Consider the following 18,333-nt stretch of genomic DNA (forward strand, 5'->3'; position numbering starts at 1 on the left):
TATATATTTTAAATTTATGAAATATAATAAAAATATATATAGGAAAAAATTGGTATCATTGAAAAGATATTTTTCTAAATTTTAAGAGGATGCAAAAATCATTTTTTACTGCAATATTTTGGGAAGTTATATTTTTAATTTGATATACATTCAATATTCTCAATGGTCAACTTCCCGAAAAAACTTGCAATCAAGTAACATTTAATTTTAAGTAGCTACTGTATAATATTGAATATTAAAGAGAAAACGATTTTTTTTTAAATTTTTGGAAATTTTATGCATGTTTAAACATGCCACACATACATTTAGTTACTATATAAACATTATTTATCATTGTAAACGCTATTAAAAGCTCATGACGTGTCCGGATCTTCATTTTTTATGGAATAGGTTATGTTTTAACCCTATCTCAGGCCATGGGAAGAATGCTTCTCACCAAATTCACCAATTTTTGAATAAAATTATGTAGGTCAGCGTAAATTCTGACAAGGTATCTATTAAGTATCTATATATGCTTCTATTCTTTATTATACACAAAATGATGTATCCATATTTGTTACTTAGTTATTAATTAATTAATAAATCAAATTAAATTTTATCTAATAAGCTAAACGAATTACTTTTTTTAAATAAATCTCAATCCTAAAAATATTTCAATATACCATGACAAGAAAAAAAAGGCCTTTTAAAGGGTTAAGATCGATAGTTTTAAAGATACAAATGTACTGCGTTTTGTTATGATCTAGTTTCAACGAAAGTAAAGATTTCCTAGTTTATCGATTTTATTTAGAACAATATTAAATTATTTCCAACAGGAAAAGAATTAAATATTCTTTTTCGTGTTTTAACATAAATTTTTTGTCACCCGAAATGCTTTATGCTGAGAAAATTTCTTTGCAAATCAAATTATTCTTTGACTGACAGTTGACTGTAATTCAAGTTATTCTTGAACATTTTGATGTCCTCCTAATTTTGAATAATATTTTACTCACATCAACGTATCTTATCTCCGAATCAGTTGGCACAATCACTTCAGAGCGTAATTCCACAGCTTGCAATCTGCTGGTGTCGGGGAAAGGCAGAGTTTCCTTTCGGCCAGAGCAGGTATAACCTTGAATTGGCTAGAAATGAAAATTTCCTATATAATTAATAAAATCGGAGCAGAAAATATGAATAAGCTTGGCTAGATAAATGAAATCTTGAATAAATTATAAAAGAAATGCTTCTGAATTAATCGAAATTAATAATATAAAAAAATGTTGTTTGCTTCTTTCTTGAGCAAATGAAATACAAAATTTGTTGGGGAGATCATGATAAGGTTAAAAAATTTAAAATGTTGATTCTACGCCTTTTTTTTTTATTAAGAGTGATACTGATCCTGATATAGTCGGATATGTTTTTTTTTAAAAATCAAATCCAGAATATCGGGATTTCTGAAATAAATGTATTGATTTTCTACAATTTTAGTCTATTCAAAATATATCCAAAGAATTTTGATAATTTTACGTTGAAAAAATATAAAAAAAGTCACAAAAATGAATTATATAAATTTAATTGATTTTTTAAAATTATATTTTTTATAACAATCTTTAATATTATTGAAATTTCAATGAATAAATAGTATTAAAGTGGTGAGTTTTGGTCAATAATCCCATCTGAGCTTCGGATCTAGTTCTACGAAATGACTTGGTCAGTCCCTTTACGATTTCATGGCCAATCGAAGTCGATAAGACCGACAAATGAAGACCAAATTGAATGAATTGACAAATGAATTGTTAGAATCTACCACGCTCCGTTATGTATTAAATTCTGACAATGCTTTAGAAATTGAGATGATAACTCATTGAATAATAAATACAACCAAATTCCAAAATAATTTTTGCAATATAAATTGTAATTTCTGTAATTTTTCTCTAACTGAATGGATGTAGCGCCACATTGGAATTGATTGTTAAAATTAGAACATTTTTTTTTTCTATTTTAATAGCAACTGCGCAATCGGAATAGTACGAAAGCCCAATCTGGTTACATTTTGTTATTCAAATGTTTTACGATTGACATCCAAATAATGGCTTTATTTTAAAGTCATGCTATATAATATAAAGTAGTTCTAACTGCTACAACCTTTCTTTGCATGATTTTTTCCTTTTTTTAAAAAATAAACCAGGCTGATATAATTCATGCTATATATTATAGGAAAAATGTTTAAAAAAATCCTAGTATAATTATGTAATATAAAATAATTACAAAAACAGTAGGATGGAAATATCCATCATCATGTAAATCTACATGTTAAGCTCAATACAAAATAAATAAAAAAAAATAATATATCTTTGTATCATTTTTATTCCTGTTGATAATTAAAAAACAATTATTTTTCTTATTTCGAGACAAAATACCCTTTGCATTCAAGGTATTTGCACCGGACTGACCTACCTACTTTTGGCCAATCTTCAATCAAATTTCTCTACAAAAATAACATAAAATAAACATATAGTGAAAAAACATTTTCGTCATATATTAGAAGTGGAACAACTGCATAATGACGTAAATTTCTGTCATATGGTTTTGGGAAGATCATTTGGGTATTCGACATAAATTGCACAGAGAATAACAAAAATACAAAAACTTTTTTCCATTCATTACCGCATTTATTAGCAAAAAAATTTCCGATTAGTTATAAAAAATATCCAAGAAATCGCACGTTTCATCTAACCACACCAAATAGTGGAATGACAAGTTCAAATCCGCTATAATGATTGTGACATTTAATTTTTTTTTGGCAACTACATTCTTTATTACGCAATAATCAATTTTCAGTACATTTGTTTTAAGTACAATTTTTTATTTACTAAATGTTATGACGGAAATTTTCTATCATTATGCAAAGAAGAGTTAACATCAATTAAGGAAGTTAAACTTAATAAAACTTACTTCAAGCAACTTAGGATCAGTTATACCAGGTTCAAAACCAAAAACATTGATGAATTGTTCGTGAATTTTGAACCTGGGGTCACCTTTTGTATAATTCATACGTGTCACGATGTATCCAAGAGGTACTATCGTACTGCTTGATGATGTATTCCACGTCCCATCTGAAAAAAAATGCATATATATAGATATGTAAACATAATTTAACTAATGCGCTGCCGAAAAGAAGAAACTTGAAATTTAACTTGGATTTATTGCATCGCGGGAGCCATAATTAGTACAAGAAAAAAACGAGAATAAAATTGTCTCTTTACTATAATATAATTGCAAAGTGGCAGAAATTTTTCCTTTCAGTGACATTACTATGAGATTTTATAAGAGTTTCTTCGACACATATAGACTTAGAAAAGAGAATCTTAGGTACTTTTGCAAAGTATATGTGGTTGTCAGTAATTTTTTTTCGCTTGGCTCAGTTTCAAGTCACCAGTTTTCAAGAGCGCGTGTAAAAAATAATTAAATAAATAGTAGGAATTGGATAAGGAAATAAGAGAACATTTTAGAATGAATATAACATGGGCTAATTTAAGATAAATTTTAATTAATTTTTAAATTTTTAATTTAATTAAAAAAAAAATATATATATATATATAATGGCCACTAACCAACTTAAACCGGTTTAAATTAATAGTGACCAGTTTAATTGGTTAATGACTTTAATTAATTAAAACAATGTGTTAAAATTAATAATGTTTTCACATGATAGCTGAAATTTGCGATAGCAGATTTCAATTCTTTTTAAAAAATTAATTTGATACCCAATTTGTAAAATGATTTTACTATTAAGATGAAATTCAAACTAATTTCTGTTTTCGTTCAAAACATACAATCTCGAGCTTTTACCAATCTTTAAATTAAGGTTTTTTAAAAATGCTTTTTTTAATGTTAATGCTTACTAGACAGACGCTGTTTAATTTGCAGTCTATCTAACAAGTATTTTATTGACGAAATAGAGCGACGAGTATAGTTCGAGTTAGTGACGAAATCCCACTGTGATTTTAACCCACTGACAGATTTCCTTCAAAAACTCTTACAATTTAATGTTGAATTCAGATTCAAACAGTAGAGAAATTTTTTTAAAGTGCGCTTCTTTTTAAACACTGTTGCTCTTTCCTAAGATAAATTGGCTGTAGAGATGCATAACCCACGATTTTTTGAATAACAAATAATATTGCTATTGTTATCTTTAAATATGCGTTCCAAATATCTGTTATTTCAATCATATTATTAATTAAAAATTATTACTTAATATTAAATATAAAATTTATTAATTGTAATTAATACTTAATTTACTAATTTAATTAACGTGAGATTGAATTAATTTATCTGTTTCAGCTTACTTCTTACATTTTTTTCCCACAAAACTATTTATTAAATTTATTTATTAGAGTGAACCATTTTCTGGAAAAGGTGAGTTAAAAATATATGTCATCTCTTTAAAATGTTTACTTTAGTCCTATATTCTACCAATAGGTGGCGCCAGCAGTAAACAGAATACATGTAATCAAAGTCAATCATGTCACGAGCAATTAAAAATGATTTGTATGGAATAGTGCAGCATCAAATGCGAATATCGGTCACTCCCGTAAAGTGGAGCGGTGACTTCGCACTTTCCAGTGAAGCCTCGCACTTTCCAGTGAAGTCACCGCTCCGGCAAATTTCAGTGATATCGTATCGATTGTTACTTTCTATCGTGATCCAAAACCTGTAACCGAAATATCATCAGTAAGATCGAAGACACCCCTCTTTGAAAAGTATTGATCACTTGTATTTGTGACTTTTTGATATTGGTTACGTAATAACCGCTCTTAAAATATTCGTCATCCCTAATTGGCTGTACAAATTTATAGACAAGAAAGTATGAAAATGCATAGAACGATGAACAGAATTATGTGATGTTTCTAAATTAGTATGAGTTATAAGTCAATAAAAATTTAAATTTAAAAATAACTCTTTCCAAAAACCATTAAGAACAGTTATACAAAATATTTAATTGAATTCTTTAGTAATCATTTATCCTGGCGAATCAAATGGTCTCCAAAAGCGGCCATGGATTGCGGCATTTAACTTACCAGACCAAAAAGCGTATATGTTGAGGATGGTGCTTCTCTTCGTTTCGGGATCTGTACCTCTGATTTCGTACATCCACTTGTTGGCTGGAATTCCACGGAAGGTTGTAGATTCCCTCGGTTTCTTTTTATTCAGGTATTTTTTGTCCAGGGCAAATAGTTGTTTCAGAGAGAACCTTACTGTACCATTTATGTCCTCATACGCCGTTAGTGATGGCGGTGAAGGTGTTTTGATCCATTCATTCACTGTAATTTCCGAACAACCTGCGAATAAAGAATAAATAACAAACATTGCATAGAGATAAAAAATACAGCTGACTTTCGTAGAATACAGGAGAGGAAGTCGCATAGCAGTTAAGTTTAGTTTAGTTATATTTATGTCCCATTTTAAAGCAACACTAGGGCTATTTTGGGATGGACCTTGTCATTTTGAACCGTGGTCAGATGACGATGATGGCACCTGAGCAGGGACTCCGTCTCCAAATTTCCACAACACACCTGCGGGAAGACAATTGACCCCGGCAGATTTAATGTACACTAGACCCGTTTACACGATGGTTCTTCGGTGGAATCGGATCTCGAACCTGAAACCCTCTGGTTCCGAAGCCGAGACCTTACCACCAGGCCATCGCGGCCCGCCCGAAGTCTCGTAGCAGGTTATTGCATATGCGAGCCATGCAATATAGGACTTAATATATTCTCTCAACTAAAACTGTGCGCATTGCTTGAGACATGTTACTTTTTCAAACAGTCAGCATACAGGGTGCAACATATTATTTTCCCAACTATTCGTCGTATGTATATGTTTATATTTACAAAAAACCTTTCACATAATTCATGTTATGGCATTTTTGAATGTAAAAAAAATCAATTTCCCAAAAATCGAGCACTTACTTTTGTACAGTATCATACTGTTACAAAATATTTTCTTTTACTACAAAATACCGCCGATCAATCGTAATGACGCAGCGCATTTAATCTCTAATAGTTCAGCAGCTTGCTTGCTGTCTAATCCTCTCCAAATCTTTTACTTGTCGGCGACTCCGACTCCTCTCACACACAACTTCTGACGATCCACACAACTTCACTCTCCGCAGCTTCAGACTGCCCGTCTTTTATAGTTCCGGGAGGCGGGGCTAGAATCTTCAGACCAATCAGAGCGTATCTCGGTTATTACTTGATGGATCATGAAACTTCTCGAACTTTCCGGTATTATCCATTTAGTCGCCAAACTCGCCAAATTTATCGCCAAGTCGCCAAATGGTCGCCAAGCTCTCAGGTTATTGACGCACAGGACAGATCTTACAAAGGTTCTAACCGTTTTTCCCAGGATGACACAATTCGTACCGGTTAGCAAAATTACGGATTTGTAACAATACTTACCCTATAGTTACATTTTGTAAAATTTACATGTATCCTAACAATTATTACATTAAACAGATTTATTTCTGTAGGACAAAAGTTGTCATATATATTTCATCTTAAAATTTGAGTTGACTCAGTTTAAGTGTGGTTTCGATACGAATGCCAATTTTTATTTTTCTCATATACATGCTGGTTACAGTCTCAGTAGCCATTTATATTACCTTGCCATTTATACGGTTCTTCTTGGGAATTTTTATTTTTTGAGGCGTCTATTCTGCATTATTTGATGCATTAAATCTACGTATTCCGATCTATCGTCAAATTTTAAAATGAAATATCTAAATCAGTTTTTGTCTTCTTTCCTTTTGTGTTATGTTCGTTAGGGTATGTGTAAATTTTTACTATTTATAACTATAGGAGACGAGGAAATACATAAGTTACATTTCATTTTCGTACTTTTAAAAATACCATAAGAGGAATATTTATCTCATCCGAAAAATTTCTGTATTTGGAAGCACATGTGTATGACTGACAGCTGCGAAAATAAAGACCGGGCGATGTTAACATGTTGTCCTTGCGAACAACCGGTGTGCGTTGTTTTGCTTTTCTAAACAAGAAAAAAATTAAATTTATCTTATGCATAATTTTTAATTTTTTATCAAGGATTACAATTAAACACTCAATATTATACAATGAGAAAATATTTAAACATTATAGAAAACCTGTATTTTGAACATTTCGCAACTTGTTTATATGGATCTTAACTGACTGAACCATCATCTTTCATTCGATTTAAATTCCACATTCATCTTACGTTCTATGTTTATTCCAAGCACCATCTTATCCACGCTCAAATTTCCAAACACATAATCTGCAACAGATGCCGATATTGTTTTTAGTAATATTAGAATTTATCGGGAGAAGTAATTATATATTATCAATAAATTCAGTCTGATGAATTCTGCTATAAAATAACACGATTTGAAGGAGCAAAATCATCGTAACAATACACATGTTCCGATGGCAAATGTTTATTTACGCAGCTATTATACATCATACTTTAAAATTTTCAGCAATTCTTCATATCTCTAAAGTCACGATTTCTAAAATAGTTTGATTATGAAAGACCAATAAGTGGGATTTCTTTTATTTGCTAAATAATGTTAAGCACGCGATTTATGATATTGTAACGTCTCCCGCTTTCCCACACATAGTTAGGTGCATATGGGCCTTCAGATGTGGATCCTTTTCACTAGGAGGGTCATTATAACTAGTAAATTGTTACTATATCCTGATGTGGGAAAACAGATGTGTATCTCATCTTTCCAAATAGATGTATCATGTCTTCAAGAAAGAGGAACGTCGAAAAATGCAGATGCAAAACTTTTTTTTTTCCCTTTATGAAGAGATTCCTCATATCAAGAGTCGATCCATCACTAGCAACCACTGTCATTAAATGGCCAACCCAAGTGCACTTCAGCCGGCATTAGCTGCGAATTGATTGTTATTGACATGTGCTCAAGAGGCGGTCAGCCACAAAGATGGTTCCTTAACAGACAGACATTCCCTCGGTCGGGTTCAGACCATTAAGGAAACATTGCTGAGCAGCTATTGGGTCATAGGGAACTCAAGTTCGCCATTGCGAAACCGGAGATAAATATCTTATAAAAATAAAATTCTTTTTTTTTCAGAGAAAAAGCAGAAAGAAGGGCTTCGAAGGAGACTTCGGAGTGCGGAGAAATTGTTCCTGGTATTTTCAGAAGCTCCGTGTGATTCGGGTTTCTGCGTTAAGATTAACCCGATGAAGATCGGTAGATTTCTGGAGTTGTCCTCGAGTCGCGGTTTAGAGCTAACAGCCTGTTAGCGGGTTTTGGGTAAATTATTCTCCGATTTGATCAATGAACTTTTTCGTGTTTAAACCATCATTTAATTTTTGTAAACAATATTTACCTAGATCAGAACAAGTTGTCCCATGTAAATATATAAGGCTGTAAATAAAAGAATTATTTGTTACTCTACTTTCTCATTTGGTCGGTCTTGGCAAAGATATTACAATATGCTAAATTCATGTCTCATTGGCCAAAAGACGATAATCTTTAGTTCTTATTTTTACAAATGAGTTTTATAAGTACCGTGAATGTTAATGAGACAATTGTAATTGATTAAGATCTCTCTGACTCACCTGTTCCGTTGATTTGAAAGGTCTGATTGGTGACGAAGTTCTCCACAAAAGTGACGTTCAGTCCAACCATCCAAACCCTGAAAGCAGCCATCTGTCTTTCAGTGTCGAGGGTTTCTTCGAAGGCGATCTGAGTCAAGAGATTAGATCCATCTTCCAGCGTTTCCACCATCTCTCCAATCGCTTTGTAGCTACCAGTGATGACTGGTGGACCCTCATCTGGGAAATAAGCGAAGTGAGCATCAGATATAATATTAAAAGTTTCCGACAACTTCCGCGACTAAATCTTTGATAAACAATGTGTATTCCTTGTTGTTTCAAAATCATTAAGAAACAAGTAACATGAAAATTATTTTTAAAGTCAATTCCTACTTTCGCAAGAACTGAACTCGCATTCTTCACCATCACGTGAAAAATACTGAAATCCTTGCATTTTACCTATTGAGCTACTGCCTGTCGATTTCAATTTTCATTACAAACTGCTAAAACTCTATTTAACGTATTAAAAATTAATTAAATTTAATAATTAATGAATTAATACTTGAAAAAACTGTATTATCAAGTGTCATCCACTGCAAGTTTAAAAAATGTATTTGAACTTGAGTGGATGAATAAGAAGTATTTTATTAACGATTGAAAATTTGAACAAGATATATAAATATATATAGGAAAAGTGTGAACTAATAGTAGAAATCGAAAAAAAGCAAATCATTTTTAAACAAATGTCTTTAAATGATTAAAATAAATAAACAATAAAAATGACTGAAAATTAAGTCTACTCTATTTTCGAAGGTGCGCTTTAGATTTTTTAAAACGTGATTTTCAATAAAAATAATTGTCAAATTTCAAAATAAAATTTTGATCACATATGAAGTTGTTATTTCTTTTCAAGGAATAACACTCCGTATATCAAAACAATAGTTAATTTGACTAGCATTATTATTCATAAAGAATATGGAAATTAAATTAAGTATAATTTCCAAAGTCTAGTAGAAAAATAAATCAGAAGAAGCATTGTGTCAATTATAGAAATATTGAGAAGACATTTGTACTTTAAAATGTTTTATATCACCCGTTCTCTTCCCCTCACCTAAAAAAAAAAACCCCATCTGAAAACTTATACCGCAAACTATTAAAAAGTTGTATAAAGGAAGCAGTTTCTGAGAGATATGATTTGATTTCCGATCGTCCTACAATAGGATCTGTACAATCTTATACAGGAAAAATTTCTCCTAGTTGTATAGAGTTTTAAGTTCTGTAGAATAAGGTCACACTGCAGGTACAAATTTTAAGGTACATCATGAATATAGATATCATAAGTTTTTGAATTTCCCTAGACGCATTAATAAGTTTTCGAATGTTGCCAAATTTGATTGTCAAATACAAAACACAAATACCTAAACTTCATCGAGCTTGATTTTTTGATCAATATCATATTAACCCTTTGCACTCGGAAAGATAATTCGATGTATTATTATTCACTCAAAACATGGACCTGTTTATTACACGAAAAAATAAATACATGCAACTGCTTTAAGTTGAGTTTCTCTGAAAAATGAATCTAAATCTTTTTAACATTCTATAGGTATTTTTAACAGTAAAAATTTAAAAAAAAATAAACAGATAAAATGTTAAAATGATGCACCGTCTTGAATGGTGACTGAAAGAAGACATTCGAGTGTAAAGAGTTAAATTTCTACTGTGTGTAAATTATTGAGTATTTGTGGTAATTATAATTATTTGTTCAAAAAGAGAAAGGTTTTCTTATTAGATGTCCCAAGGTGATAACCTAGGGGCGCCAGAACAACTAGTGCTTATCAGTAAGAAAAAAGACTAAATAAAAAAAACACTGTCACTTGTTCTTCCGACTTTGATCTCTCATAATAAATATATTAAATTACAATCAATATTCAATCATACATTCAATGTCTTATTATATTAATAAATTATAGCACTTAAAATATACATTAATGATTGTTAACTAATTATTTCCCTTTTTTTTAAACAGTTAAAATATCTGAAATAAACAACAATAATCAGATTCGTTTATATTTAACTATGCTATGTTTGTCTATGTGTCGAGAGGGTTTATTTTCCTTTGTCTTTGGGCAAACCTGTATTCATGCAGCAGTTAACATTGTAAAAATGTAATTATATGTTAGGAAATTATTGAAACTTTTTATTCTTTACAGCAAAATTCATCATGAAAATAGCGAAACATAAAAAGATAGACATAAAGAGGTGCCTTTAACTCCAAGGAATTATAGGCTAAACGCTTCATTCAATCAAATAGATTCGTTAATAAATTGTCTTAGTCGCTAAATATTTGTTTGACAAATTAATGACTCTCTTTGTTAAAAAAAAAATAAGAAAGCAAATAACAAAAAAAAGTTTCATTCCTTTTAATATTATTAACAGCAAGGCAGAGTTTGGGAGTTAAATTCCCCCTGCCAAACTGCAACCTGAATATATATGTAATAAAACATATTTTTGAGCAGTTTCGTAGCCGAAGAGAGAGAAGACACTCTGAATTTTTAAACTTCGCTTTTATTCCATCCCGGAAGGCATACTTTATGTACAAGAAAGGGGTGACGAGTACATCAATCTACAGCACGACATAAGAGCGAAATAGGAGAATGAAATATTTTTCTCGATGTTTATATGCTATGGATTCGCTTTTATTCCATCCCGGGAGGCATATTTTATGTACAAGAAAGGAGTGACGAGTACGTCAATCTACAGCACGACACAAGAGCGAAATGGGAGAGTGAAATATTTTTCTCGATGTTTATATACTATGGGATTTTGATAGGGATTTCTTTATACGTGTCGATTTTGGCAAGGGGATTATATGGATCTTTTAAAAGAAAGTGCGGATTAAAGCAGTTTTAGAGCTCGTGAGCATTAATTAAATAAAAGAAGGTGGAATTGGATCAGGAAATAAGAGAACATTTTAGAATAAAGTTAATATGGGCAAAAGTAAGATAAAAATTTGGAAGTTATTTAAGATTTAATTTAGATTTAGAGATATCATTACACATACACAAACACACATATATATCGTTTTATCAATATTAATTTCAGCATTTTTTTATGCTGCTGTGCCCTTCAAAATCATTTTGACATGAGAAGGGTTTACATGTTTCGATGAAACTATTATTTTAGAAATGAATATTTGCACAATTCGTTGCCACATAAAGAATATTGGGGGCACCAGAAACACTGATAGTGTTTTGCATTATGGTCTTTCTAAGGGCTGAAATATTTTCCATTGAGAGCAACAATTAATTTTTAAGAGACAAATAAATTAATAAAACAAAATTGCACTGCATAAGTAAAATTCATGGCTTGAATTTTTGGTTGATTTTAATAGCACCAAGAGTGATACTAAGCGTGTGAAAACATAGTATACAATTTCCCTGAAATTTTTTAAAAATAAAATTTCTAATTATCTATGTACATTTACAAAACAAGTCAACTAATTGAGGAATTTATTGCTCAAAGGTTTCATTATAATATATAATAAAAAAAGGATCCATGTTTTTAGTAGTTAAAATCAGAATTTCAAAACTGTCAGTCACGACAACACTGGACAGAGTAGTACAAAGTGGAGGTCACGGATATTTATTTAAAGCTTTCTTGATTTGGATTTTTTTTGATAATTTAAAGTAGTTAAGAAATTCCGATAACTTAAAATATTTGATTAAATCTGTCTGGTTATTTTAAATTTAATTGTGTAGCAGTTGCATTACTCTTATCTTCTCTTTTGAATACTAGATGGCGATACCTGATTAGGCCATTTCATATGTCATCCCATAGTGCATTGCGATTGTAATTAAAATGCGATGTGATGCTGAACTGTGAAGCCCCGCGCGTGAATGTCTTGTCTTTGTGTTTGTGCTTATTTAGTGTGTGAATGTGATTATTAAAAGAAATGTTCCTAAAAACATTCGTCCTGTTGCTTCCTGCATGGATCATAATAATCTACATACCACCATAATTGATATTTATATATCATTAACTAGCCTTAATTTTTGTATTCAACTTGCAATTTCAGTTGGTCAAAACTGAACCTCGGAAATGCTCTCCTGAAATCTTATTGGCAATTAATCAAGCTTAAAAAGGATTTGTGATCATAAAATACTTATACAAACTTGTGGCATGACTTCCACACAAAAATTTTAAATATCTGTTATAAAAACTATAATTTTTTAAAAGAGAAAAAACAACTTTTTAAATTTGGAGATGTTTGGATTTCTTTGATTTTTCAGAATTTATTCGAAGGGGGACAAATATTTTGGTGCTGATAATTTTTCTTTAACTTTACAAAAGGAGTAATTATTGAAGATACATTTTCTGAAAAGAATCATATTATAATCTCATTTTCAAAATCATGTGTTCGGTAGTTTAAATGTTCTTTTTATACCTAATATTATTTTATGATTCTATAACTATTTCTTATTATGGATAATTTTAAATAGTACTATTTAAATTTTATTATTTTTAATTTTTTTTAAATCAAAATTTTTTAAATATTTTTATTAATTTTTAAGTAACTTTTAAATTTTTACTAATTTTTAAATTTTTTTTATTTTAAATTCAATTTAATTTTTTAATTCAATTAAATTAATTGTATTAACTTTAAATTCTAATTTTTAATTAATTATATTAATTAAAAATTTATTTTATTTTTGTTAAAAATTTTAAATTGATTTTTAATGTTTTTAAAATTTAATTTAAATTTAAATTTTTAAAATTTTAAAAGTCAACAAGAAAGATAAAATGGAGAAAAAATTTTATCTTAAAAGATTTAATTATTATTAAAAGATTACATAATATCAAAATTAGTTGTTTAATTATTAGATTATTTGATTCTCCAAACAGTTATAGTATTTATTTTTATATTTCTATAATTATGTTTTTTTTATCATTAAAGAATATAGGGTATCAACATCATTATCTGTATTTAATCAAAGATATTCATTATATAAAAACGACACATGATTTAATATTAAGGTGGTAGTAAAGATCATAACAAAATGACATTTTACACAAAAACAATCCATCTTATACTGATTTAAAAAACATTATATTATTTTTTAAAGTATTATCTATATTTATTTTCATACTTTAAATCTTCAGAATAGACAGTGTTGAAACTCTTCTTTTTGTTAATCATTTCTAGGGCCTTGGGAATTATACTTCCCAACAAATTTATCAATCTTTGTATGAAATTATGTAGGTTGGCATAAGTTCTGACACATTTTTTTAGAAAGACAGAAACTTAGATGCTTCAGTTCTTTAGCTCTCACAAAATGATGTGTCTTGATTTGTTACTTAATTATTAATTAACCAAATTAATTAATTAATCAAATTAAATTTTTCTAATAAGCTAAATGAATCCCTTTTCTTATTATAATTTCAAGCCTAAAAATATTTGAACATAATATTACTAGAAAAAAATGGCCCTTTAAAGGGTTAAATGGTAATCGAAATATAGGAGTACCACTCCAAAACATTTTGTATGTGTGTAGAAGAACAAGAGAAATTTAAACGCAAAATTATATTGATATAAATTCGATTTTAAGTTCTGTAATCATTTGCTTCCTTGTTTTAATCATCTTACGGCTGCCTATTTCAACTAAATCAAAATTATTTAATAGAAGATGGATGCTTAGTGCGAAGTGCTCTGTGAAATTTTATTTTTCTCCATTCTTTTTTGATAAGGATTCGTTCTGGCAGATAAGGATTTATAAGGAGTAACTATCTGCCAAATAAAAGTTTTACTGGCATCCAAGAATACAAAAAACATTTTCAGTTTTATAATTTTAAGTACATTCATCATTGTATCATTCTTGTCGCTTACTAAATGTAATTTTATATATAAAAGAGCAAAGAGCTTTTAAAGAGGAATTTGAAGTTTATCAAACGCTTCGGTACTTGTATCAAAACATGCTCGTGTAGCTGGAGATTTCAAACTCAAATGTGTGTCTGGAACAAATGAAAAAAAAAGTTTATGTAGATTGCAAAGCAGAAAAAAAAACCCTTTAATTTCTATGTTATTCTAAAAATATAGTATGGAAAACAATGGAATAACTATAACTTTTATGTTTTTTACATGACATTTGACATCTCGCTGCTACTATCTTTCTTATTTTAATGATTATATTGTTTGCAGTGATTCATTTCAAAATTGACCCAAGATGAATGTCAGTCATTCTGGTTCCGACAGGGCATTTGCTTTTTTCTCATTAATGAAAATAATCGGTTATCACAATAAGTAATTCTAAATATGGAAATAATTTCATTTCTGAATATTTTTAATATCAATTTCTCAATATAATATCAATAATATCAATTTCTGAATATTTTTAAACCTGGATGACAATTATATGTATCTGAAGTTGACTGAATGTTGTCTTCAAATATGTACATCGGCGGTTTTCGATTGATATAACACTATAAGTTATAGATCATTATATATATTGTAGCTCGTTTTAATATTAAGTGTAACGAGGAATTAAAAAAATTAAGTTACAAAGTCTTTGCATTCATTGCTTCATTCGTTATAAAAAATTTCAACATCTCTGATATAACTATTTTTAATATTTAAGATAACAACAAATAAAGAAAAACTGATAGAAATAAGCACACTTAACTCACCTTGACTGTTAATTTCACATGCTAGAAAAAGAACTAAAAAGCAGCCAAGAAACCAATGTCCAGCCATTTTTTCTACTTTCTAAAATTTCGAGCAATAATCCGTTACCGCCTACAACGGGACGGTGCATCCCATGTAGTAATCTATCGATTCGAACCTTCCACCCGTTAATTGTATTATCTGTAAGTTTTTTTTTGTGTTACCTACTTGAAACAAAAGACAGCTTATCTCTCATAAAATGTTCCTCCCATTGAATTTGAAAAGAGAAACATTCACGATAGATCAGTTGTGATAAGGTTATCTTTCTCTTGGTTAGCACTATGCACATGCTTTTCAGTTATTCAGTGAAAGGAATGAATAATATCAGTTTGAATTAGGGAGATAAAATGTTTTTTTATTTTTTTTCATTTGTAGACCTTGATTTATAATTATTTATCCAGAAAATTTGAAATAAAAATTACATTTGGATAGGGCTTTTTTTTTGTAATTATTCCTTTAAGGACAAGTGAATTAATAAGGAATTTATTTCAAGGACATTAAACAATTTTTATATTAATTTAGTGATTTGTTTTGGAGAAAATACCATATTGCTTATCGGAATAGCTTTTTTACATTATTTGTGTTTTATTTAAACCCTTTCCGGATATTGGAACAATTCTTGATAACATTTGTAAGTGCATATGATATACGGAGGGAGTGCATTTAATAACGATTGGATGAATCTAACAGAATATTAGATGAAAGTAAAATATGTCACATATATTAGTGTCGACATTATGATAGCCATTTGTAGAAAACGCAAATTTCGTTCGCATTATTCGTTCGATAAATACATTAAAGTTACTAAAAATGGAAAGATAATTTAATCATAAACTTATATTGCATTTTATAATGAAATTACCGTTAAAACAATACTCATGAAGAAGAAAAAGACGTTTATATATATATATATATATCGAAGCCGAGATCTTACCACCAGGCCACCGTGGCCTTAAAGAAATTAATAAAAGATTTTATCTTATGTTTTTATGATGATAAATGTTTATCAAGTAACATCGATTTTAAATTTAATCGATGTAACCAATAACTTTTTTCATTTTATAATACTTTGAGTGTTGTTTTTTTTCTGATTTTTAAAATACAGATCAGGATTTTCTATGTTTACAATAGTGAAATATACTGCGTAATAAAGTTGCTGAAATTTCATAAAAATACTGTGTAAATTTTTTAAAAAAATCAGAAAAAAAAACTGCATAAAAATTTAGAAAAACAAATTAAAACAATTCCTCTAATTATTCATTTCAAACAAAGTAAGCAAATGTAGAATGGGATGTTTAAAGATATTGAACAATACCATAGCAGCCGTAGCTATATGGTTCACTAAAAAATAATAACTTTCCCTTTTATATTTTGTCTCGACTTCACAGTTTTATTAAATCTACAAGATATGTATTTGGCTTATACCAAGTGAACAGTGATTTACATATAGTTTATAGAAAATTTAGCAGAGCTTTTTAGGTGGCCAATATAACAGCGTCTTTAGTACTTGATACTTTAAAATACAAAATGCCACTATTTATTTTTTATTTTTTATTTGATGTATAAAAACAGTGGGAATTATTTTTCTAAGCTTTCTCGTATAGTTTTTAATAAAAAAAAATGTCACCCACTTTCCCACCTCTTCTTAAAATTATAGATTTTTGGCGTCGAGAATGCTATAAAAGCTCAGATTTTTATTTTTAAAGTCCCGCATATGAGAGTTGTCTGCTTTGTAGGATGATAAGGAAAAGCAATAATTGGAAAAGATCCTATTAGCATACATTTTTTCTCTTTTTTTGCAATTAATTGTTGGAATTCGATATTATACAAGGGCTAGAAAATCATATACATATTTTGAAGGACTTTTTTTTTCAATCAGTTTGAAACCGGAATTTAACGGAACTACAACTGTTATTCCAAAATCATGTACCAAATCTCAAATTAAGTCATTGCGTTTTTGATTTAACACGTTTACATGCTTGTTAAAATACAGCCTGAGGGACGTTCAACCTCTCTACGGATTTGTTTTAAAATCCGATGCTTATCTATACTTTAGATGTTCAATTTGTGTACCAAATTTTATCATTTAATTCTCTTCATTTTATCGTTAACATATATTTGTATAGCCGGACAGACATACTTCCTTTGAATGAATTTTTTCAAAATTTGTTAAAATACTATAAGTAGGTGTAAGGATTATATTTTAATTTTCATCTGTCTATCTCAAAGTTTTTCTCAGTTATCGTGTTCAGATAGACAGATATGTATGATTCCAAAAATAAGCTTTTCAGACTTGGGTAAATCTGAAATATGGAAATTATTGAACATCTGGAGTTCGAATTTTTTGATGTTAACACTTTTTCTCTTTATGTATTTCGCAAACAAAGAAAGTAAATAAGTACCGATATTTTGATGACGATACATGCTTTAGACCGTAGGTCCGAAAATCACATATTTCAAAATACGTTTTATCCAGGTACACGATGATTCAAAGCTATTTAGATGAATAAAATTCGTTATAGGACGACTAAAATTACAAATCTTTGTTCACTTATCAATGTTCGGACGAAATCCATTAAATTGAATATATCGTCCTTGTATGTTTGAACAGGACATTTAAAAAAATACAATTGACTAGATGAATGGTTTTCAAAATGTGCTTTTATCACCAGAATCGCAGATCTGCATTAAAATTTGCACTCAACAGGAAAATGGGTAAAGATTTGAGTGAATACTTGATTCTCTGATCTGATTGATTAGGATGTTAAGCGTTGAAAGAGTCATATTGTAGAAGGTGGAAGGTTAATATTACAGTTGATGTAATGATCAGTTTATATCGATTTGCTATTGATAATTGAGCAAATATAAAAGATTTTTGAAAATATTTGAAAATTTTCATATTCTCAGAATGAATGCTATAATGAAGGTTTATTATTTAAAATTTTTCGACCGCAATATAAAAAATGACCAAATGCAATCTCGAAGATTGCATTTGGTCATGCTTTATATTGCTGTCGCCTATCAGCTGTAGA

At 29.4% G+C, this 18,333-nt stretch overlaps 1 protein-coding gene across 1 annotated transcript in view; it reads right to left on the reverse strand.

The window, feature by feature from the left end:
• Positions 1-15,430, reverse strand: part of LOC129976127 (uncharacterized) — a 35,870-nt gene extending 20,440 nt beyond the window's left edge. The window contains exons 1-5 of the mRNA XM_056089528.1: positions 15,265-15,430; positions 8,605-8,820; positions 5,061-5,321; positions 2,935-3,095; positions 993-1,121 (exon numbers count right to left, since the gene is read on the reverse strand). Coding sequence (XP_055945503.1) covers positions 993-1,121; positions 2,935-3,095; positions 5,061-5,321; positions 8,605-8,820; positions 15,265-15,331 — 834 coding nt within the window. The 5' untranslated portion in view covers positions 15,332-15,430. The remainder of the gene's footprint in view (positions 1-992; positions 1,122-2,934; positions 3,096-5,060; positions 5,322-8,604; positions 8,821-15,264) is intronic.
• Positions 15,431-18,333: the final 2,903 nt, after the last annotated feature.

The sequence above is a fragment of the Argiope bruennichi genome, chromosome 7, assembly GCF_947563725.1.
Source record: "Argiope bruennichi chromosome 7, qqArgBrue1.1, whole genome shotgun sequence".
NCBI lineage: Eukaryota > Metazoa > Arthropoda > Arachnida > Araneae > Araneidae > Argiope > Argiope bruennichi.